The sequence below is a fragment of the Condylura cristata genome, unplaced genomic scaffold, assembly GCF_000260355.1.
Source record: "Condylura cristata isolate star-nosed mole 26May11 unplaced genomic scaffold, ConCri1.0 scaffold00015, whole genome shotgun sequence".
NCBI classification, from domain to species: domain Eukaryota; kingdom Metazoa; phylum Chordata; class Mammalia; order Eulipotyphla; family Talpidae; genus Condylura; species Condylura cristata.
In genome coordinates this window covers 4,398,552-4,422,121 of record NW_004567116.1, presented here as the reverse complement: position 1 = coordinate 4,422,121, position 23,570 = coordinate 4,398,552, and the positions used below count along the sequence as shown (strand labels likewise).

At 53.8% G+C, this 23,570-nt stretch overlaps 1 protein-coding gene across 1 annotated transcript; it reads right to left on the bottom strand.

Annotated features, from left to right (window-relative positions):
- Nucleotides 1–158: 158 nt before the first annotated feature.
- On the bottom strand, nt 159–23,524 carry DDB1 (damage-specific DNA binding protein 1, 127kDa). Its single transcript, XM_004682739.2, has 27 exons — nt 23,220–23,524; nt 21,883–22,031; nt 20,800–20,916; nt 20,243–20,464; nt 18,306–18,420; nt 17,384–17,481; nt 16,366–16,524; nt 15,765–15,848; nt 15,110–15,226; nt 14,476–14,578; nt 12,619–12,694; nt 12,426–12,534; nt 10,510–10,688; nt 10,254–10,417; nt 10,071–10,178; nt 9,711–9,918; nt 8,634–8,729; nt 8,432–8,543; nt 7,277–7,400; nt 6,810–6,974; nt 6,090–6,184; nt 3,330–3,500; nt 2,915–3,024; nt 2,614–2,783; nt 2,395–2,497; nt 1,379–1,502; nt 159–905 (listed from the first exon to the last, which is right to left on the bottom strand). Exons 1-27 carry the CDS (start codon nt 23,278–23,280, stop codon nt 822–824), a joined length of 3,423 nt encoding a protein of 1,140 aa, XP_004682796.1. The 5' UTR covers nt 23,281–23,524; the 3' UTR covers nt 159–821.
- Between the last annotated feature and the right edge of the window lie 46 nt (nt 23,525–23,570).

Below are 23,570 nucleotides of genomic sequence, written 5' to 3'. Positions count from 1 at the left end.
CCGTCATCCTCGGGATGCCACCAGCAGTGACCCCCGGGGAGGGAGGGGCAGGCCGTTCCCCGCCCAGCGGCAGGGACAGGCAAGCGCGGTTCAGGTCAGCGGAGCCGGGCGCAGTGACCCGTAGCGGCGCCGGCGGCGGGAGCACAAACAAACGCAGCTTTCTTCTTAGATTCTACTTTATTTGGTAAAACTCAGAAACTAACAACCAATCCACACCCCCCACCTCCTTCCCTCTGAAGACAGCTCCCCAGAGACAAAGGCTGGGGCACACGGCCATCTCCGGGTTTGAATGCGGGCAAGCCCGGCCTGGTGCGCGGGCGCCAGACCCAGAGCTCTCAGGGGCAACAGAAGAAGGTGAAAGCAGCTCTCACTTCACAGACGACGAGCCCCCCGCCCTGCTTCCTACCCGCAGCACCGCCCCGCGCCCCAACCGAAATAGAAAGACAGAAGAAGACAACGCGTGAGTGCGAGACACACACGCGCGCACACGCACGCACACACGCACAGCGCTTCCTTTCAGCTAAAGAGCCGCAAACCCCCTCCCTGGAAGGAGGACACTGGCGACGCCAACCGCGGCGTGGTGGCCCAAGGGGATGGCTGGAATCACGCGAGACTGGCGAAAACCCAGGGAGAGTATTTCACCTCAGCGCATTCCCAGGTCTCCAGTGAACTGGCTTTAGTTCTAAGAAATCCCCATTTCCACACAGGTGGCCCGTGGCTTCCAGCGCAGGGAAAGGCTTCCCAGGCCAAGAAGACGGCGTGGGAGGGGAGAGGGCAGGCGGGCAGCGCCTCCGAGGGCTGGGACGCGGCTCCCGCCCCGGCTAGTGGATCCGAGTGAGCTCCTCCACCACCTTGATCAGGTCGTCGGCAGTGGCCTCGCGCTTCATTCCGCTGCCGTCGTCATACTGCAGGTGCAAAGGGGCAGCCTGTGAGGCCAGGGCGCACGCCCCCTGGCTGGGGAGAGCCCCACAGCGGGGCAAGGCCCTGGCCCCATCAGACACCCACACCTCCCCCGGGGGCACAGGTCAGCAAGGTCTTGGAGGGCGGGGCTGTCTCGAAGCCACTCGATGCCTGCACACGCGCCTCACTCCCGGGATGTTCCCGAGGTCCCACACCCCGGCACCGTGGACAGCTCTCTTCCCACAGGATCTGGACCCTGCTTCCCATGCAGGCCGGCTGGAGATGCCACGCTGTCCCTAGCAGGCCTGCACGGCTCCAGCACAGCAGTCTGGCGAGCCAGGCTGGCCCCTCAGCTGGGGGAAGTAGGCCCTGCGGTGCCCGGGCAGGGGAACCTTCGACGGGCTGCTGGCGTGTGGGAACCGAGGGCCAGAGGCGCCGGCCTGGTGCTGCGGCCAGGGCAGAACAGCGCACAGCTCACCTGCAGGTTGGCCACGACCTCCTGCATCTTGGGCCTGCTGATGTCCAGGAAACTTTCAATCAAGTCTCCGTCGATGAAGCCGGTGGCCGGTTCTGTCTTTCGCTCAGTATGAAAGGACCTCCAGGTGGACGGGGAGTTAAGGAGTGTGCAGATACCTGGGCCCCCACCTCTGCACCAGCTCAGACTACAGCAATCACCAGGTGAGAACCGGAAACGGTTTTTCTGCTAAAAATCACTTTTCTTTCTGGACAGTTCTTGAATTTTAAAGACTCATTATCTAACTCCACAGTTCTCAATTAGGATGATCTCAAGAATGAGGTCTGAAACAACAGACCACGCCTGGTTAGTGTAAAGCCTGGAGCGGCAAAGGTGTCTTCCACGAGTGCCCGAGTCGGCTATGCGCATGCCACATAGCGCCCCTCAGCCAGCCCGGCTCCTCAGAGCCAGCAGGCCAGCTGAGACAGGAGGCGGGGAAACGTCCAGTCAGTGCGCAGAAGACCAGTCCGACCGCTCCCTGGCCGGAGGGGCCGTGTCAGGCTCGCGGCAGGGGCCCCTCCAGCCTCCTGCACGCCAGGAGCCTCAGGCTCCCAGAGCACAGCGAATTCAGGCTGCGCTGGGCTTCTGGGCACCCGGGCTTTTCGGCAGATCCGTGGGCACGCCCCTCACTCTCCCCTGGCTAGCCTCTAGGTGGGGCCCGGCCCTGCCGCCCCAGCAGAACCTCTGAAGGGCCCCTGCTATGCTGTGACCTGAGCCTGCCGTCTGCGGGCAGCCTGAGGAGACCAGGAGAGCCCATCGCAGAAGCAGGCTCACCAGCCCACGCGGGCGGGCAAAGCTGGGGGAGGGGGAGGGGAGCGGAGAATACTATTCTATTGTGGAAAACTCTCTCCAGAACAAAACCTGCTTCCCACAAGAATCTAGTCAGGACACCTCCAAAATGAACAGCCGTTGGCAGGAACAGCGTGGGTGGCGTGGCCAAGCCCGGACACGCTTCCCCGCGGGAGGCGCCGAAAGGATATAAGGAGTGCTCGATCTTGCCCACGCTCTTGATGACTTTATTGAGCCGATTCTGCATGTCCAGCAGGAGGTTGTACCAGCTCTCTGACAGCGAGGTCACCAGCCCTGGCGAGCAGAGGGAGCCGCGAGCTGCAGACGGCCGGGAGCCCGCGCACCCCTGCCCGCGCCGGAGCGCAGCGCCCTCGCCGGGGGCTGCGAGCGCGTCCCCGGGCCAGCCGTACCGATCATGCCGTTGACCGTGCCGAAGAGCACGGAGCCCTGCGTGGGCGTGGACGTCTCGCCCAGGTTCTGCATCACCAGGGAGCCGTGGCAGAAGACGTTGACGAACTCGCCCAGGTGGAAGAGCCCGACCTCCTGGAGGTGCTGCCGCTCCTCGTCGGTGGTGGCGGCGCTGCGAGGCACGGGAGACCCCTGACGCCCCGGCTCTCCGAGCGCCGACGGCAGAGGGGGAGGGGCACCCCGCAGCCCGGGCTGGAGGGACCCCGCAGACCCGCCGCCCCCCACGCGCAGCTGCGCGCTCACCTGTCCTTCTGACACACGAACAAGTTGAAAGCGTTCTCGGCCCCCAGGAAATTGTCGTCATCCAGGATTTCCACAGCACTCATCCAGTTGGGGTTAAAGTCTCGCGCAATCTGAAAACAGACGGGGAACGCCACCGGCACTTTGCATGGAAGCAGGTCCCGGCACTTGCCTTTTTTCAGCCAGAAGCCGAGAGCCTGTCCTGCAGAAGCCATGGCCCCGCGCTCAACTGGCCACTGTGGTCACCGGCCACTGGCCGGTGCAGCCCACATGGAGCCTACTCAGAGTTCACCTTGGGGGGGGTTGGGGGCTCCAAAGAAACGCCAACACACAATGTATGCGCCAGAGAGAACATGCCGCCCCGCTGGGCCGAGGAGCCCTCACCCCAGAGAGGCGCCAGCGGGCCCGCCCCAGTTACCTCCTCAAAGTTGCCCTCCATGGGCTTGTAGGCGAGCAGCAGCACCGAGCGCATCAGGTCGCCCACCAGGATGAAGTCGCCCTTGGTCTTCAGGTAGAGCGCCATGATGTTGTTGTAGTGGTTGCACTCGGTGCGCAGCTCCTTCTCCGTCGTCCACTCGTACAGCCGCACCTGCGAGGGCGGTGCCCGTCTCAGCCCGCGGGCCTGGTCCTCTGGGCGGCCCCGCTCCTCGGCCCTCAGGCAGCGCCACCGTCCCACGTGCAGCGAGGAACGCTCTGCCGGGTGCCTCGGGGCCCCTCGGGGTCCCTCCGGGCCCAGACCCCGGGACGGGGCCCATGAGGCCTTGATCCCTCCAGAGCGCATAAAGAACAGAGGCCCACAGGGCGGGCACCCAGAGCGCAGTAGCTAAGGCTGGCCAGGGCGATGCCCGGACACCGCCTCCCGGGGAGCCCTGCCTCCCGGCCCCCAACAGCCGCGTGAAGAAGGGGCTGAGCAGCCCACCCCGCCCGGCCGCGCAGTCCATGCCTCCCTCATCACACCTAAAGCCTCGCTGTCTGCGCAGTTAAGGCCAAGGGCAGCTACCACCCCAAACCCAAGCTCCCACCACAACCCGACGAGGTCCAGACCATCACTGTCCATCATGATTACAAAACCAGACTAGCTGTGACCTGGTTTTGAAATCTTAATGGGAAAATTAAAGGTCAATGTTTTCTATCACCTATTGCAAACTGTACACGTCTCAAGCCTACGGGCTACATAACATACATCACTGAAACTCACTTTACCTACTACTCTTTTTACACAAGGCTACTAGAATGTTTTCCAGCATTTACCTGGATCATATTTCTACCTGCTGGCAGTGCATAGACATTTTCTTATTTTGCCCCCCAGCAGCCCTCCTGGGGGTTCACTGGTCACTCTATCCTGTGAACAGTCACTCAGAGGCGACCACTGCTCCAGCCAGCTGCTCACGAGGGGCCCAGGGCCCCCTCAGTTGCCAGTTCTCTCTCCCACATTCCCCGTGCCCCAGGGGGAGGGGAAGGACAGTCTTCCTGCACCTCCCGGCCAGCCCCTCCAGACTCTCTGCTGCCCCCCTCCTCGTCCACACCACCAGGCCACTCCCGCTCTCCCCCTGCAGCCGTCTCCAGCTCTCTCTCCGCATCATTCCCTAGTTCTCAGTGACTTCAGCATTCATGAAGATGATCCTTCCACACCCAGACCTCTTACCTCTATGAGCCTCCTCCCACTCACCTACGGTCACCTTAAACATAACTGCAGAATCATGTTCTCGGTTTTTCCTTTTCCCAGATGCCTGAGTCCATCATCATGACCCTTCTCTTGCAGACTCTCTACTTCCTCACCTACCTCCCACCCGTCTTGATTAAGCTCTCCCTGCAAAGCCCAATTCTAGTGAAAGTCTGATCTTCAACCAGGGTCCCGAAGAAACAAGCAGCAGAACGACAGGTGTCATTTCAGACTCAGAGCCACCTCTGAGGTGGGTCCTCACGCCTCTCAGTATTTGTGCATTTTCCTCAGGTCCTGAAACCAATTCACACCTTCTCCATTCTCCTTGAACCCGAAAGCCACCTACCCCAATCTTTCCTCTTAACTTCCTCACAGAAGAGGAGCACAACCCAGAGTTCCACAAGCTTCTACCACTGTGGCCAGCATCCTGCTGGCCACTTCAAAACCATGGCTCTGGCCCTGGGCCATTTGTGTCAGCACAAACAAGTAGCACGTTTCCCAGCCCGAAAACGAACCTCTCTGTCCCAACATTCGCCTGCTGTAGTAAGTCTCCCTTCCTCTCCTCTCCTCTCCTCTCCTGCCAACTCCTCCAAAGGGTCCCCGGCCAAGCCGTTCTTGACGCCCTCTAGCCAGGTGTCCATTCCCAGCACGCGGTCAGAAGGGCTCCAGTCAAAGCCCCACTGACTGCCGTGTTCCTAAGCCGCCAGACCACTGCCAGGCCTACGGACAGGTAGCATCCACGGCGCATCAGTTCCCTCCTGCTCAGAAGACCTCGCCATGGCTCCCAGACCCGCCTGCCTCCTGGCCCCCTGCCACGCCACTAGTCCATCCTCTGTTTAGCTGGCTCTTCCTTATCACGCCAGTGTTCAACGCTGGGCGCCTCCAGGGCTCAGCCTTCAGACCTCATCTCGTTCCACTCTAGGCAGACAGGTGACTCAGGCAAGCTCATCCAGCACTCAGTGACTGCCACCCTGCTACCTCAGGGCTCTCTCATCTACTGCTATATCCAATACCGAAGCAGCACCTGGCACACGCTGAATATTCCATTTTTAAGAGAACAATGAACGAGCAACATTCAGTCTAAAATATTTACATGCTTCTTCATTCTGGGGCTTCTTGGCACCTCTAACAGGCCACAGTGCCCTGGGGTGCTCACTCTGAGCAGGATTTCAGGACACAGCATTTCCCAAATTTACCTGACCACTGGACTGATTTGAAACATTCTCTGCCAGGGGGTCACGGCAGAAGAGGTGCACTCTTTCAGAGGACAGCCACACTGTCCCGAGCAGATGAAATATTCTCAGGCCGCGGATCTTCCCCCTTCCTCAACTACCCCAGCACTTCGGCCTGAGACTCATGGGGGCTTCCTGCTGCCTGGCCCAAGCCCCGCTCGCAGTTCTGTGGCTCCACACCCACTGCACGGTTACCCCTACAGTCCAGCACACCCGCCCAGGGAGCCAGGCGGCGGGCTGCGCAGGATCAGCGTGCGGGGACTAACAGCTGGCGGTGGCTCACCGTGCTGTTGATGCTGGCCAGTAGCTTCCCGTTGAACTCCACCATCGAGTACACGGCCCCTTTCACTTCCTTTTCGGCCACAGTCTGTAGTTTTCCTGGGGAAGAGGAAAAGGCACTCTACAGTCTCACTGATGAGCTCACACTTTAATTTACCAAAAGAATCCTGACTTCCCCCGGCCTTAAGTCCTGCCCCAAACCATTCATCTAGAAGCCGGGGCATGGTCAGTGGAAGCAGGGACTCCAAGGTGACCGAGACTCGCCTCCATCCCAAAACCCCAGCGCTCCCTCTCGAGATGGAATCAAATTCCACCCGGCGACCTGATCGCAATTTCTGGGCAGACGGCTGGTCTATAGGGCCATCCTGCCCATCGCGGGAAGGGAGGTGAGGAAAGGTCTAGCAAGGACCACAGAATGCTGAGACCAGAAGACGACCTGCGAGGTTAGCGACCAAGTGGAAAACAGCCCAAGGACGCCTGAGGTCCTGGTCATGAGACTCCTAGGCCTCACTCACATCTCTGTTCTTTCAGAGTAAAAACAAAAACCGCAAAATGGATTTTACTTGTGCCTCCGCTCACCCACTCTGAAAGAGCAGCTTGAAAGGAAGAACAGAGCGCCTGTGTCACAGCCTTCGCCTCTGCTGAACGAGGCTACGGAAGCACAGGGCTGGCCCCCCTTCGCAGGACTTGGGTCTCACAGACACTGGGGGCCGCGCCCACTCACCGTCTGAATACTGAAAGACCACGATGCGGCCCTGCTTGGGCTCCGCCTCTTCGGGGTACACCATCGCTGTGCCCACGATGAAGTACGTGTTGGGGTCTTTGCCCAGTTTGCAGGAGACCAGGCTGAGGGCATACTCGTTCTGCAGAAACTGGTGAGCATGAAGCACTAGAAGAAAGCAGCAGGCAGGTGACTAGCTGACAACCCCGGGTTCACATAATCCTGTCCTCCTGGGAGGCTGTGGCCCAGTGGTGACCAGGCGTCACCTGCCCAATGGGCCTGTCTCTGAGTCCCTCGCCAGCCTTTGCCAACAGAAGGCCGCCCCACGGGCCTCCACGGCCCACCCAGGGGCCACACTCCTTTCACCTCTCCCAGACTGCCACTTTCCGCCCCACACTGGAATCTAGCAGAGCCCAGGTGAGCCGCGTTTAGGGAGGGTGCGGGTAGAAATGACAGTGCCAAGTGTGCACCTTCAAAGGTGTGCTGGTCAATGATGAGGAGGCTGTGCACCTCCACCTCTTCTCCGAAGGAGGTCTCATGCGGGGCTGTGCTGCTGGAGAACAGCTTGCTGGAGCTGACACTGCTGGACAGGGCCTGAGGACAGGGAACACATGTCAGCCTCCCCAGCAGCAGCACGGGCCCCGGAAGTCAGCGCCAGGACGTTGGCGCAGCCAGGGCACGAGGAGCCCTGTGGGGCCGGTGGCTCAAGCGGGGCTTGAGGAACAGAGGCGCCCGGGAGGACACAGAGGGAGGGCCAGGTCTCCAGGTCCACTTGGGACTGACAGAGCAGCCCAACGCCCCAGAACCGAAGGGCCATCACAGGCCATTCGACAGCAATCCTGAGTCAACCCAGCAGCGCTAACAAGGGCTCAGCCATCAGGCCACTAACAAAGTGACGGCAGGAGCTCTCGAAGGGAAGAGCAGCGGGGAAGAGCGGGGATGAGCGGGGAAGGGGGGGCAGAGCAGGGAAGAGCCGGGAAGAGCAGGGAAGAGCGGGGAAGAGCGGGGAAGAGCAGGGAAGAGCGGGGAAGAGCAGGGAAGAGCGGGGAAGAGCAGGGAAGGGGGGGAAGAGGGGGGCAAGAGTGAAGAGCAGGGAAGCGGGGAAGAGTGTGGGGGAAGAGCAGGGAAGAGCGCTACTCCAGGTTAGGGGAGGCGGTCCTGCGCACATGTGTGTGCGCTGCGGAGGCCGTGACGTGTGAAACCAAACGCAATCGCCTGCACCCCAGGCTGTCCTTTCAGGTCTCAGGGTGCAGATGAGAAAACCACAACATGCCCAAGTCACACCACTAGAGTCGCCCTCAGTCATCAGACCCCAGCCCCCGTCTCCAGTCACACACACACACACACACCACACACCCCACACACACACGTCCACCCTATGCTGAGAAAAGGAACCATCCGCCCTGAAGGCCACCCAGGAGCGCAGTCACTCACTGCCACACTGACCCCAAATTCTTCTCAAGTGGCTAACACGGAGGCCACTGTCTGCTTGTCCCTGGAACTCAGCCACGCCCACCCACCATCTGTGGCGGTTACGGAGCAACCAACGAGCACCGGGCTGGGGTGACCCACTGCAGGAGCGTGCCGCCCTGCTCTCACGCCACCTCACTGCCCAGCGCCCTCACCTGGGTGCTAGCACTGGGCCGCAAAGCAGTCGTGCCCCCACTCGTGTCCTGGACTTCAATACGGCTGGAGAGGACCCCGAAGCACTGGGACACTTCCTGGTAGCAGATCTTCCTGCAGGAGCCGGAACAGCGCCGCTCAGGAGAGGTGGGGCACCCGGGGCACCCGCCCGCGAAGCAGCCGCTGCCGCCCACCCTGCCTCACCTCGGGGACTCGTAGAGGGGAACTGTGCGAATATGCAGCTTCTGGATCTCGTCGATGGTGCCAATGGTGAGGGTGCTGTTGTTGGCCAGGGCCAGGCTGGAAAGAAAGGTCTGGAGTTAGTGAGTAGGTGCAAGGAGGAAAGGACTCTAAGAAGCAACTCCTTTCAAGGAAGAAATACGAGGGAGAACGACACTGGCTTACTCCGGCACAAGGATACTCCACTCTGACACCATATCACACATCACCTTGGGGACAAACATTCTGGCCCCACCTCTGAGATTTTCTTATTTGACTTGTCTGGGAAGCCTAGAAGGAGAGTTTCAGCAGCTTTCTACCCAACGCGTACGGGCATTAGCATCTAGCAGTGATTCTCCTCACTGGCCCACACAGAACGCTGGCCCTGCCTGTTTCTCACTCAGTGGCCCCAGGGGGGCCTGTGAACTTTCATTTCCAACGTGCCCCCACACAGGGCTATGGTTATGCTGGGGCCCACACTTTGCTCTAAGGGATTACAGAATGATCTCTGAATCTGGGATTCTGCCATGTGACTAAGCCTATGAATCACCTAGGAGGTTTTCTGAAAAGACAGCTTCTCGACCCTCCCTGGGGGTCCAACAGGTTAAAGCACAGCACTACGAAGCTGTCCACAGCTGCTGCAGCATGAGTTCGATCCCCCCCGCCAGGGAGCTGACCCACATGGCGCAGCAGACCTCTCCTGTCTCCTCACTGTTCCCCTTGGCAGTGTGTCAGTCAGTCGGCCTGTTCTGCTCCCCACTCTGTCTCTGGTGAATCCTCTCACCCACTGCACTACTAGCCTGTACCCCAGTGCTGTATAAATAAATCTTAAAAAAAAAAGACAGGTCTCATCTACTGAAGCACAATCTGAGAAGTCAAAACCCTTTCCAAAACCTCCCAATGGAACGAGCGTTCTAATGGGAGACCAGCTTTGAGGCACTCCGCTCTCCGCCTCCTTTTTCTACCATGTACTGAGTGAGTGATGCTGGGAAGAGCCAGCATTGAGGAAACCACCACGATGCCCTCATCCAAGGGCTCCTGCAGAAGACAGACAGGGCTCACCTGTCAGGGTAGCCATCTGAGTTGAGGGGACACATGTAGTTCACTTCCTTGAGGTTGACATTGGAGAAGACCAATTTGTGGTTGCTGCTGTAGATGACAGTGGGGCGGTCAGAGCAAGCAAAGACGTTGGTGGTAGAGAGAGAACGGAAAGTCCGCAACACTGTGGGCTGGGTGCCCAGGGTCACCTTCTTGCGGTCGCTCAACAGGCCTAGGAAGAAGAGCATCAGGAGAAAGGAGGAAGGAAAGTAAACAGGACGAACAGCGGGACTGTGAAAACCCAGAAGCAGCACCTGAGGCTCACACTCTGCTCGAATACTCGGCGCCTGTCAGAGAGCCACCCGCTGCAAGGGCTGTCCTCACCTGTCTCGATGTTGAGTCCGAAGTAGAAGAGCGCCCCATCTCCCAAGGCACAAAGGAGGTAGTGGCTGCTCTCAAAGGTGGTCATCAGGATGGAGCGGGGAATGATCTCTGTGGGGAAAGCGCACTGTCAGCTCCCGCCCCACACTCCGACTCTGACCCCAAGCCAGGCCTCACGCTACCCACCTCCACCCAGCATCTCTTTGTGCAGAAGTTCAAAGGAGGGCAGCTTCAAAATACGGGCTGAGATGTCTGTCCAGAGGCCGATGGCACAGAGAGGGGACAGGCCACTGCTGTCTCCTAGTGGGGTAATGTCCAAGCAGGCCACTTCGTGTTCCATTTCTATGTGGCTAAATCAAGAGGAATATGGCAAAAGAAGGAATCCAAAGATCAAAGAAGTCCCAAAAAACGGGAGAAAAATAAGAGCCAGCTAGACACACACCTGATCTGCCGGAGCTCCTGAGGATGGATCTGCAGGTAGTAAAGAGCCCTTCCCACGGCCACCACCACCTGGCTGCTGTTGCAGGAAGCCACACTGATGTTCTTGCCCTGAGGCTCCTTCCACTCACTGACTAGAGCTTTGGGTTCTTGAGAGACCAACCTGACAGATGCTGAAGTGATCTAGAGAAAGAAAAGCAAAGTCCCTAACTAAGCACCTGAGGGACCTACACACAAGGGGAAGGCGAACACTGCCCCTCCAGGGCAGCTATATAAGTTTTCTTCTGTCAGATGTACTTTTTTTTTTTTTTTTCCAGAAAGTCCTACAACAATTAATTATGATAAATATCACTTTAGATGATGCCCTGAAGAATGACTTAAGGCGCTAGGCCACCCTGGTGGAGCAACATTCTCAGCACCATGAAGCTCTCCTCAGCCACTGCAGCATGAGTTCGCTCCCCGGCCAGAGAGCTGACCCACAGGGCGCAGCAGACCTCTCCTGTCTCTGCACTGTTCCCCTCAGCAGTGTGTTTCAGCAGATCCACCTGTTCTGCTCCCCACTCTGTCTCTTACCTCCCTAAACCTCTAGCCTGTAGCCCAGTTCTTGTATGCATAAATAAGTATTAAAAAAAATAATAATAAATCAGCTAAAAGCACACATGCCTACAGCCAGGCAGAAAGCAAGCCGATTTCATCCTGATTAGGGTCTGGGTAACAGAAACTGTACCCTATGGAACGCTTGCACTAAAAGAAGACCCACTGACTACTAGTTCAGCAGTTTTTCTCAATCTAAAAATTAGGTCTCTAAAATATCCAAGTTCAGCACATGGGTGATTTGGTGATGGGAAACCCAAGGGGATTGCAATTGAGATGGAAAAATGCACAAAAATATGTAAAAATAAACTTATATATATATATATATATAAAAAAATCCAAGTTCTTTACCAAGAGTAAAAGAGTACAAATTGAAAAATTCTCAGTAAAGCATTATAAAATCTCACTGAATGTTTTAGAAATTGACTTAATAAACCAAAAAGTCGGCTGATGACGCTGCTGTGTATCGAGTCCTCCTGCCTCCAAAGCGGAGTTTCTGTGTGAGCAGGGAAGCCCCGTGCACATGCAGTACGGCTGGGCGCAGCGAAGGCCACTAGGCAGAGGGCCTGAGAGAGCTTGAGTCAGGGCCCAGGCACGCCCCTCCAAACAGCAGGCTCTTCCCTCCGGCTTCCACCCGGCCGCGGGTGGAGGGTAGAACAGGAAGACGGCCCACCAAGCCTTGCGCTCTGGCGTCGCCCCGCCTCTGCGAGCCTCTGCAAGCACTGACCGTGGCCAGACTGGGGCCTGCCCCCAGGGAGGAGGGTTTTCAAAAAGTCAAAGAGCATCAGGGTCACTCTGATCTCAAAGGCTGCCTGGGGTAGGAGGGTGCTCAGAAACTCACAGCTAACAAGCGCCAAATGGCCACCTGATGCCCATACAGGTCAGAACAGACCAAGCCCTCTGGTGCTAATAATATTCGTACTGAGGCGCCACCGGACAAGCAGCACTGTGGCTGTTTTGTGTTTTCAATACTGTCCAAAATTTTACAATTAAGGCATGCAGCACTATCATACTGGGGGGGCGGGAATTATCTCACAAGTCAGGACGTAATTTGTGCTGAAACGATACCCTATACCATACAGACCACTATTCATGACTCCCGTCTTTAAAAGAAAGCATGACTAAATTAAGCACATTTGTAAAAGAAAAACAAAGCTAAACAGAGCAACTCCAAAGTTAATATGAGCTTTTCTCTTCTGCGTGGTGGATTTTTTCCACAATTTCTTCACTACTTTTAAGTCAGTAAAAACCGTTTCAAAATTGGAGGTGCTGGGCACCGCCCTCGTCAACCTCAAGTAAACGGGGTCTGCCCCGCGGCCGGGGTACCTGGATGAGCTGCTGATGTGCCACGTTGCCACAGAAGAAGGTCTGCTGGTCGTCCACGAAGCCCATCAGCTCGGTCTCCTCCACCTCCTCTCCGTTTAACATGAGGACTCTGGCAGAAGGGAAGCCAGAGTCAGCCGCACCAGGCTCCCCTCTCCCCCTGAGCACCTGGGAGTTGCCACCAGACTCATCTTACCTCGTCTGGCCCACAAAAGAGAGCACCAAGGTGTCATCAGTCTCCCGGTTAGGCTCAGACCTCAGCGGCCACAGGCCTGCAACAGGAATCGAGACTCGTGCGTAAGCACGCATGGCGCGCTCAGCCCTGCCCGTGTGCTCCTTCCTGGCTTTAAGACGCTGCAGAAGTCAGAGCATCTCTGAACTATGTGGATGTTGGTATTTTATTGAAGTTTTCCATTTGATTTCAGATAGGTAATACACTCAAGGGTTCAAAGTAAAAGCTTACTTTGAGAACTCTCACAAGGCTCACTCCCATACCCCTCTCTCCAGTAAATAACCAGTAAGTTCCTATTTTTTAAATTTAATGTTCTAATATCTTTTTAATGTAAGGAAATTGGGTTAGCATTATATCACAAGCAAAGTCAAAGTGAAATGACCTATCAGACACTCTTGTTGTTTCAAAAATACCTATGGCGAAGTCCTATGATTGTTTTCCAAGCCCACAGACCTGTGTGCCTGGACCTTCCTCATGAAGACACAGCCCCACTAGGGGCCCCTTTCCCTTTCTCAGTGCTTGGCTACAACAGATAGTCCTGTATTTGTCACAGGACACGAATCCACACCCCCCACCCCACCCCCGCTGCTGACGCCCAGGAGCGCCTGCCGGAGAGGCCCCGCTGAGACTGCCGGGGAGCCCGTCAGCGCGGCAGCCATACTCCCTCCATCTCAGCGGCATCACGCGCTGACAAACTTGGACTCTGGTCATCTGCCAAAGCATGGGGTGACGTGTGCATTCCTCTTGTCCTGAGTCTACTACCTGCCCATTCAGAGTTTTTGCCAACATAGGGACAGGACATTTGGGATCTTTCTAGAATCCATTTCATAAATTGGGCTGATTAGGTCTCTGGCTATATGATGAATTATGAATGGTTTTATCTAGTTTGCTGTTTCTTCTAACTTACAGTGTTGTTTTTGCTATGAGGAGAGTTTTACTTTTGTATTGAATTTTCCAATCTATCATTTAGATTTCTAGTGAGTTATTATTTAAGACTTTCCCATTCCATAATTATAAAGGACTTCTACTTTCAGCTCTTATATAGCTTCTTTTTGTCATAAATCCTTGATCTATTTAGATTACAGCAAAGAATACACTGTGCCAGTTGAATCCAAACTTGTCTTGCCCATCTGACCAAGAATCCCCTTAGGGCCTCCCTGGTAGCTAGGGGATAAGTCTCAGTGATGTCACTGTACCACCTACGTTTGATCCCCAGCCAGGGAACTAAACGACGCAGCGACCTTTGAGTCTCCCCTTGAGGATGTCTCTCCACTCCTCTAAGCCACACTTTAGTTAGTAAGGCTCACTAGCATGCTCTCATAGCCCAGAGGCAGCTCATTACACTGACCAATATCAAACACCTGGTATATGAGGTAGATCCCAGTTCTGTCATGTTATCTTCAGCTACATTTACTGTCTATTTGTGTAAAAGTCTTTCTCTGCATAGTCTTATCTTTGATATTTGATTATTATTATATTCTCCTGGAATTTCAGAAGATTAGCATTTCTGTAGTAGAAGTTCCCTTAATATCTAATCTTCCTATGATTGTCTCAGACCCCTCTTTGCCAGTTCCCTTATAAAAACATTACACCTGTAATCTTTCCTCTCCCATTCTTCCACTCTGCCACTTAATTCGGTCAATAATACGTTCTTTTTTCACATTTACTTTGGTGTCTTCTATGTTTGAGTTTCACCACTTGTCTTTCATTATGACTGACAATGCCTTCCAGCTCCTGCCCAAGTGCCTTCACCTGCTGCTACAAGGACAAAACCAAGGTCACTCAAATAAGATCTGCTTCCTGTGCCCACCAAAAGGCTACCTTTGATGCCTGGTAGGTCAATGCTGGCATGCTCGTGGATTCCAATTCCATTCCGGATGATCCGCAAGGAACCTTCCTTGAAAGCCCCAGAGCAAGTGACCAGCTGCAAGTAGAGAAAAGGTTTCTAAGTAACCTCCTCCAGAGACCATGGTCATCACACTGAAGCCCAGTAAATATCTATACCTGAACCCAACCCTTACTGTGGTGTTAGCAAATGTTCATCTCCCAAGTCTTTTAAATTTACCAACCACACCGGTCATCCTAGTCCAAAAAGCAAAAAGCTCCTACCAACATGCCTAGCAAGTTCGCTTCCATCCCAGGACCCTAAGTTTATAACAAGAGCATAGAGCTGGAGTCAGACATACCAGCCATTTATTAGTTATGTAACCTTGGACAATTGCTCTCAGTTCTAAGACTCCTCACTTCTGTGTAAAAGTACTCACTTGACTATGGGTAACGTATAAAGTGTCTGACAGACCAAGATAGATGTCCCAAAATGGCAGCTACCCCTGCACCAACAGGGTTAGTAAGTGAGGCTCAGTGTTATCTTCAGCGCGCACCCCGCAGTCTAGATAAGCAATCTCAGGAGCACACAGCTGAGTGGGCATACCGATGGCCCGGCCGACCCTCTTACCTGCCCCTGCCCCTGCCGCTCCAGGTCCACCACACACATGTCCACAATGGGCCCTAAGTTGGTGAAGGTTTCCATGGCCACTACATAAGAGCCTTGTTCGTTGCTGTCAACGTTGAGCTAAGGAGGGAAAAGGATGTTAGTCCTGGACTGCTCCCAATGACCCACCCTCAGACAGTAATCATGTGAAAGAAACTCTCAGTCCTTCTAGAAATCTCTTTTGTGCTACCCTGAATGCTTCTAGAAGAAGATGGCTGACTACCGAATAAACTGTCCAACAGGTGCCACTAATCACCCAGCGATTTCAGAGAAGCAACCTGAAAATTAATATATTTGTCTGAACTGTTCGGCAGAGGGGGTCCAAGCTAACTTGTATTCTGGAGAGGACCCAGTACATTGGCCTGTGACCTGCACCAGAAGGTAGGGCTGGGCCTGGCTCACCACTGTATCCACAGCACCTTGCTCTTGCCTGCACATTAACAAAACTTTAGGACAAAGAGCTAGTCGGGGTGGGATGTTAAACCAGCCAAGTGGAAAACTGGAGAGTAGGGTTATAGAGCACCTGAAGGAATTCTGGGAGGTGCCAAACACAGGATCAACTTGATAAAACAGTGGAGAGAATGAAAAAGCAACCAGACAAAAAAGAAAATTTCCTCACCTTCACAAGCTGGGAGTCACCAAGGCGAGACCCGACAAACACAACACCATTATCGAGATACGTCAAGCATTCGGCAATAGAGGTCTAGAAAGAAGGTCAGTGGCAGGAAAGAAATCAGAATGAGCTCCACTCAGAACTGTCGTCCCCACTTCTCAGACATGTGCTGGAAAAAACTCACATCTGCAAGTAGGATTCCAGAAACAATTCTGTTTTCCAAACCCCAGATCACACTAAACCAAATGTTTCTAAACCTCTAAAATGTTGAGAATCTCATCAGTGGCATTCCCACAGTAAGAAAAATCTACATTTTTATCTCCTAAGTCTGCTCTAAATGATAACTTAAATCCCAACAGTTCCAGTTTACTCAAAATAAAAAGAAACCTGTAAAGTGCACTGTATGGTCCTTAACCCTTTTGGGGACCCCTCCTAGTCACAGACACCACTAGATGCGTCTTTGACCTCAGGCAGCAGCCTCTTCCTCTTTGGCCTGAGGCCGTGCCGGCTGCTTGCAGACTCTCCAGCAGTGACTCATTCCAAGCCTGGTTTTCACAGCAGGACAACCCAGGCCCAGGAGAGCGCAGCAGGGAAGCAGAAGTCCCACCTCTCCGAGGAGTTCCACACGGAGATCCTTGAGGGTGACGCTGCCGTCCATCTGCTCCTCCTTCTCCAGGAGCAGCATGAAGAGCCGCCCTTCCATGTCGCCCAGCAGGTAGCGGGAACCGTTGGGGTCCACTCGATTGTGACACACAATTGTGCTTTGCTGGGGAGAACGCACGGAGGTTAAGCAGTCTTCCAAAACAGACAGCACACCCCCTCCCCTTGCAAACCCAGCCATTTCCACTCAGCTTACACTGTATTTGGTACTGCAAACAGAAAGCTTTTTACCTTGAAGACAATTCTCAGGAGTTCAAAATATTTGAGCATGAAAAGCCCATTCACATCATTCTACTAAAAAACGGAAATATGGCCCTCCCTGGTGGCGCAGCGGGTTGGAGCACTGCACTAAGAAGCCAAAGCCACTTCCGCATGAGTTCGATCCCCGCCTGCCCACGGAGGTGACCACATGGCGGGGCAGACCTCTCCTGACCCCCCCGCTGCTCCCCTCAGGAGTGTACTTCGTCGATCTGCCTGTTCTGCTCCCCACTCTGTCTCTGATGAAGCCTCTCGCCGCCCCTGAGCCTCTGGCCTGTACCCCAGTTCTGTACGTGCAAATAAATAAATCTTAAAAAAAAAAATGGAAATATGCAGACTAGGAAGCAGTTGTGGACCACCTACGCTACCACCAATTTTGTCTTCAAACAGAAAAGTTAAATGTTCAGGCTTGATATTTATGACTTGAAATTTTAAGACTATTTTTACAAAATCTACAGGATTTAACACTGTTATATGACTTAAGCCCCGAAAACATTACGTTCAACAGAAATTGCCAACATTTTCTCTTATCAGCAGTCACCCCAGTTGAGGGATTTGACGCTTCTCTCTGTGAGCAAGAGCAGGCCCAGCGGGCACGCCTGCGTCTTATGCACAGACAGTGCATGGGGTGACCGCTGACAAGTGGGGAGCAGGGAACGGCCAGGGAAACAGGCAGGAGGATGACAGATGACAAGAAAGCTGCTCACCTTGATGATCGGCGGGGCGATCGCCAGGTATTTGTCGCCATTGTGATAGGTGATTGACTCCTGTCCAATGATGATGGCACCCCCAAAGGGCTCTGGGACTGGAGGGGAAAGCGCAGCATTAGGGTGGCCAGCACCAGGGCGGTCAGCCCTCTGGCCCTGCTGGGCCCCGCTGCCAGGGCCCTGGTCCAGCCATCTCTGAGGCAAACTTCAAGACAGTTGCTGTCAAGTTCAGCTTCCACACACGAGAGTCCAGTCCTCATGTGCCCGCGGGCCACTGCCCGTCCCAGGAGGGCCGAGCTGCCGCGCTTGGCGCCTGCTGCGGGCGCGGGGGCGGGCGCCTGGGGCCCCCCACACGCGCCCTCCCACTTCCCCTAGACTCCGATCCCTTCTGACGAAAAACTTACTTCTGCCCCTTGCTTCTCACATTCCCCCCATTATCAGAGCCACCACTTAGAAGAGCCAGAGTTTTAAAATTTTCCTACTCAGTGAGAAACACAGTGATGAAGGCAGAGTCGAGGAGAAGGAGCAGAGAGGCCTGGATTCAGCCCGGCTTTGTCAAGCTGAGCCTGGGAAGCTCCTCGGCCCACTTCCTCGTCTACAGAATAAAGGCATCGAGGAGACAAGCTCGACTGGCCCCTTTACATTCTAAGTTTTTAAATGTTAAGCCAACAATAAAATGAGATTAACCTCTATACACCGCTCTGCAAATCAATCTCAGCCTCCTCTGGTTAACTTTACCACAAATAAAGGAAACACGTGTTTTGGGAGGAGTAGAAAAAGATAACCCCAGAAACAGAATAGAAAAAGCGCCGAAAAGTCCATTTTGAGGGAGCAGAAGGGAGAGCGAACAGGCCGAAGGGAACAGATGCCGAAGCACTGTGGTGAGGGGCGCACAGGCAAGTCCCCTAAACTCCCAACCTACCTGCTATCACCATGGACGCTTCAGCTTCCACATTTTCCTGCTTCCAAGGGCCCTTATTGAACTCCTTCTCTCGGAGAGACACCTCGTAGGTCTTGACATGCCGTCCCTGCGGGTCCTGCGTAGGAAGACGGGGGGTAGTCAGCCCCTTGGGAAGAGTGACGCTTGGGCTGCAGCGGGGTCCACCCCATGACTGACGAGCCCGACAGTCCGCTGTCATCCTGTGACTGCCTGAGTAAGTCACTGCCGCTGCCAGCCCGCTGCCGACAGCTGGCCTTGATGAAAGGCGGGCTCAACCAAGAAAGCAAGAATTAGAAAAATGCGTGTTACACTGCACTAATGACTTTTACAAAACAACACTTGTGCGCATGTAAATATACATAATACAGTGTATATTTTCTCTCTATATATATATATATTCATTTCATAATTCCTGGTCTCTAGGGACTTACAAAATAGCTAAAAAGTTAAAAACCTATCGGGACACTACCTTTATCTAAGGAATTACAAAAACCTGCTTGATGCAGTTCTTAAACGCGCACTGATGAGACAGGAAGAACAGAACACGTCGGTTCTCTGAAGTCGGTAAGACTCGTCCTGCCATTGTCAACACGGCCATGCCCTCCTTTTTCTGAATCATGACTCAGTCCCGGGGCTGCCAAAGCATCTCTAAGAGACAAGAGCATGATGAGGAGAGGGCTGCATTTGGCCAGCAGAGCATGGCCTCAACGACAATCAGGCCAGACTCCGAGAATTATGGAAGGAATTCAACTGCATGATCCAGGCAGGGAGCGCACATTCTCTGTTACAGCTCCTGAAACACGCAGGGTGGCGACCTTCCACACGGCAGGTGCCTAAATGTTTGGCACAAAGCAGGAGATAACGCATTTTCAGCGGGTAGGATTTTTCTACCAACAGTTAGAAGTAAAATGCAATTTCAAGAGAAGCTCAAGGAGGGGTTTGGATTTGGGCCTCATGCGGCGAAATGAAGATCTGTCATGACTGGCAGCCCTGGGCTGGGACCAACAGTCAGCCCTGAACAAGCAACACTGATGTTTTATAACCTGATATTTACAAATCTGAAGAAGGGAGAGAATTCCTAAGTTTTTATTTGGCCCCAACAGTCAATGCACTATAAACAAGATCAAACAAAATCTCCTACACTGGTTTCAGCTGTATCCAACTGAACTTTATTACAACCAGCTTGGAATTACAGCACCTCAGAGTAACACTAAGAAACAAAAATATACCTCTATTTCCAAAACTCAATAAAGCCCCCCAGTGTTGACACACCCACACACTGCACCTGGACTTGGGCTGTGTCCTGCCATTATTCGCCACAAGCCAGCGAAATGATCTCACGATGTCCTGCCCTTTGTTAAAAGGCCGAGATTTTACCAGGATAGAGACAAGCTAGTCTGATGATCTGCCACCCTGCCCCCAACGGAAATGGCCCAGAGGACAGCTGCCCAGGCTCAGCCCTGCTGGAGCTGTAGGCGCGACTAAAATAGAAGTCAGGAGCCAGCAAGTCACCAGAACGTGAGCGCTGGACAAAATGCAAACCCCTCCTGAGAAGACACAAACAAGGTTCCATTAAGACATTTTCTCTGGCTTGTAAAGGCAATTTCCTGCTCATCTCTACAGCTAAATTTTAATAATCCCTTAGCGAGCCAGTAAGAGATTCAAAGCATAACTGGGTCACCCTATAAAATCTCTAAGGTCCTGAACCGGAATGTAATCTCAAGATTAAAACCTGCCACAAAGCACAGCAAGCTTCTTTGGCTACACTGTAAGTACTACCTGACCCATATTAATTATACCATTTGAAACATTTCAGAGAAAATACTGCACTACCAAAGCCAGACATTCCAACTAGCAAAAACCAACTTCCACTGCACCAGACCACACAGCTTCTCTCTCCCTCCTGCTCCAGTACCTACCTGGTAGACAAAGCAGATGGTGGGTGCTTGGCAACCATATAAGAACTTGACGTCGATGACGTGTAACTCCTCCAGGCGAATGTTAAAGGCCTTGAGCTCTTTGTTGTCCCGGTCCAGTGGAATAACCTTGAAAAGGCCATCATAGAGTCGCAGGCCAATCATCCGGCACTCAGGGTCAATGATGCCAATGATGCCAGTCTCGGAGGGGCGGCCGATGCGGTCCTGAGAAGAAAAACTAGGGTTAGGGAAGGACCTCCACACCCAGCGTGACGGACTGCCCCTTTCCCAGTGCGATGTTCGGAGGCGTAGTACAACCAGAGGCGTCTACTTCCCAGACCAGGGAGTTCGAACATCAGTGCCTGCCTCTCTGAAAAACACTGAATCTCAAAGAACTGTCACCCTGTCCCCTGCATTCAGAGTAAACAACAGAAAAAGACTTTCTCCTGAGCATATTCACCTATTTCTCTGATCATGCACAGCCAACCAGCACTTAGAAGTTCTCAGCAAATCATGGCAGTCCCACCTGGGAAACTCGCCAGCTGGAGGGGCCACCTCACCTGGACATTGCCATGGGCTCTCGTAATTATGTCAATGCTCTCGCCACTCTGCTTGTACTCCAGGATGCAGGCGTTGTATTTCGCTGTCAGAATAAACAGGAGGTCCTTGCTCTCCCCCTGGAAACCAACATTGCACTATCAAAAGAGGTCCTTTTTAAAAAGGAATACCCGTCCAGCCTTAAGGCATCCTTTTTTAAGTATGCAAAGTTCTTTAAGCACTTTCTTTTCTCCTTGAGGAAAAATACCAAAGCTATAATAGGTACACATGCCCTAAGGGTATGTATGCAAGGCCAGAACTAAGGCTCAAAAACAGCCAATCTTCAATTTTAAGAATTTTCCATCTCTGTTCCACATACAATGTCTTCGCCTGTTTCCATCTCAAGCTAATCTCCAGCATTCCTTTGAAATTCTGAAAGATCAGTGTGATGCCTCCTCTAACCCTCAAGTATTCTGAGAAAGAACAAAAAAACTTGAGTAATAAAAGAAGCTAAAATGGATCTAACAAAGTCTTACTTACCAGAACCCGCCCCCCAAAAGTGAGTATTTTGCTTTGAGGGTTATTATTAAAACCTGGAACCCATTCCTTTCCTGTCAGATCCAGTTCAATATATTGAAGCAATGTGAGGGTATCTGGGTGAAAACATCTGAATCACAATAATAGGATGATTACTGTTAACATGATAAAAAAACACTTACAATGGGCTAAGTCCTGTGCTTTTATATTAAAACATGGAATCTTCACAATGACCCCTGGGGACTGGGTATAATGACTCCCATTTTACAGGTAGAGTAACCAAGGTTCTGAACGAGGAAGGAAGCCAGAACTGCCCTCTCTGGACCTGACTTTGAATCACTGTGTGACACCACACATTTCAAGCTCCTTTGATTTCCCCTTTGAAAGAAATCAACCTGCTAATCTTTTCTTCTTCTAGGGTGTGTGTTCAAGAATATAAAATGATACCTGGCCCGTTCAAAAAAGAGGAGTTTCTCCTCAGCCTTATCTCACCCACCCAAGCAATGACAGAAAGCCATCTCCAGCCACCAGTTCTCCCTCCACCGCTGGGCCCAAGCCAGAGCACTTACCTTGGGTCTGAAAAGCTCCATGACAGCAATCTTCCCATACATGCCCACCTCTTTGACAGGTCGAAGCCCCTCAGCGGTGACCACATAGATCTCTAATCTTGTGTTTTTAGCAATCAACAGGTTCAAGTCTTCAGCTGAAGTAAAGTGTCCTGAAAGAACAGCCACTAATTTTTGAAGCCAGGGCAGTACTGAAAATATTCCATCACTTCTACATAAGCAACTCCGGAATTCTCATTTACTTCACATAATTCTGCCCCACACCCCACACCATCCCTTGATTCACTTACTCCCTACCAAATCCAGCACCTCAAGGAGTCTCACTTCATACATTGAAGAAGCTACCTTCCCAGGCAGATAAGGAAGCTGGACCCTAGTAAGCAACATGGTGGTCAACTGACAATGACTGAAACCTTTCAAACGGTTCTGTGTTCTCAAGTTTGCTTTTCCTTACCATCTAATTGTAGGATGCTGGAGAAAGTGTTCACCGCCAATCAATTATCTACATTCTGATCAAATCATTACCCCACAGGTCAGGTCAACTGAAGAAAAGCCTGAGTTTTGTACTAAAATACTGTGTGGGCCACATCTCCCAGCAACTTCCCTCCCAGGAAGTCTCCCCAAAAAAACCCAGTTCCACTTCCACGACCTCATCCCCCCAAGCCAGAGTTTTGTTTTGGAATCCTGCTTTGGTTTTTTGTAAACAAACAAGCTTGAAATCTGTATACGCTGCTCAGAGTGTGGGCCAGAGCGTGGGCGCAAGTGAAACCTCCGGGGTCCTGGACATCTGTGTCCTTAACGACCCTAGCACGGGGTCAATAGGGAAACCCGGCGCCGGGTCGGGCCATCCAAACCCTCTTCCAAAGCAGGACCCCGAGAAAACAGTCGCAGGCCACGAGCACTCGCCTCTGTCCTGGGGTGGGGGCACTTCTCACGTCCTTCCCACCTCCTGAGCCCCAGCGGGCTCTTCCGCACGGAACCCCTAACCCAAAAGTCGCCTCCGCCCCAGCCCCTGCCCTGATCACAAGAGGCCAACATCGAGGCCCAAGCAAACCACCAACCAGCGCGCACTTCGCTCTCGGCCCCCCAGGACCCGTCCCTGTCCTCGAGGCCAAGTGACCTCCCAGGACGAACGGGGACCCTCCGGCGCAGCTTCTACTCCCCAAAGGCAGCGTCCAGATAGCTTCCTGGAAGTCGCGGGCCGGGAGGTCCCGCGGCCGCCGGCGCCTTTCACTGCCGGCCCGGTCCCGCCCGGCTGCCCCGGCGGCCGCGGGCCTCCCTAGGCCTCGCTTCCCTCCAGCTCCCCCCCTCGCCGGGGTCTCCAGCCCGGGCAGCCTCACCGGTCACGCAGCCGTTCACCGCGGTGGGCTTCTGTGCCGTTACCACGTAGTTGTACGACATGTCGAGGCCTGAGATGTCCCGTCGGGACGCGAGAGCAACGATAGAGAGATGGACACGAGCGAAGACACAGGCGGCCCCCACCCGCGCGCAGCCAACTCCACGGCCACTGCCTCCGCCCCAGAGACACGTTGCAGGCCAGAGCGGCCGCGGCGCGGGGCATCACGGGACGGCCTCACCTGGCCTCTTGGAGGACTCACGGCGCCGGAGGCAGCCAACCAGAGGAGGCCCCGCCCCCCGAAGCCCCGCCCCGCCTCTAACCGCCGGTGCCTGGAGGACCCGGATGCGGTTAC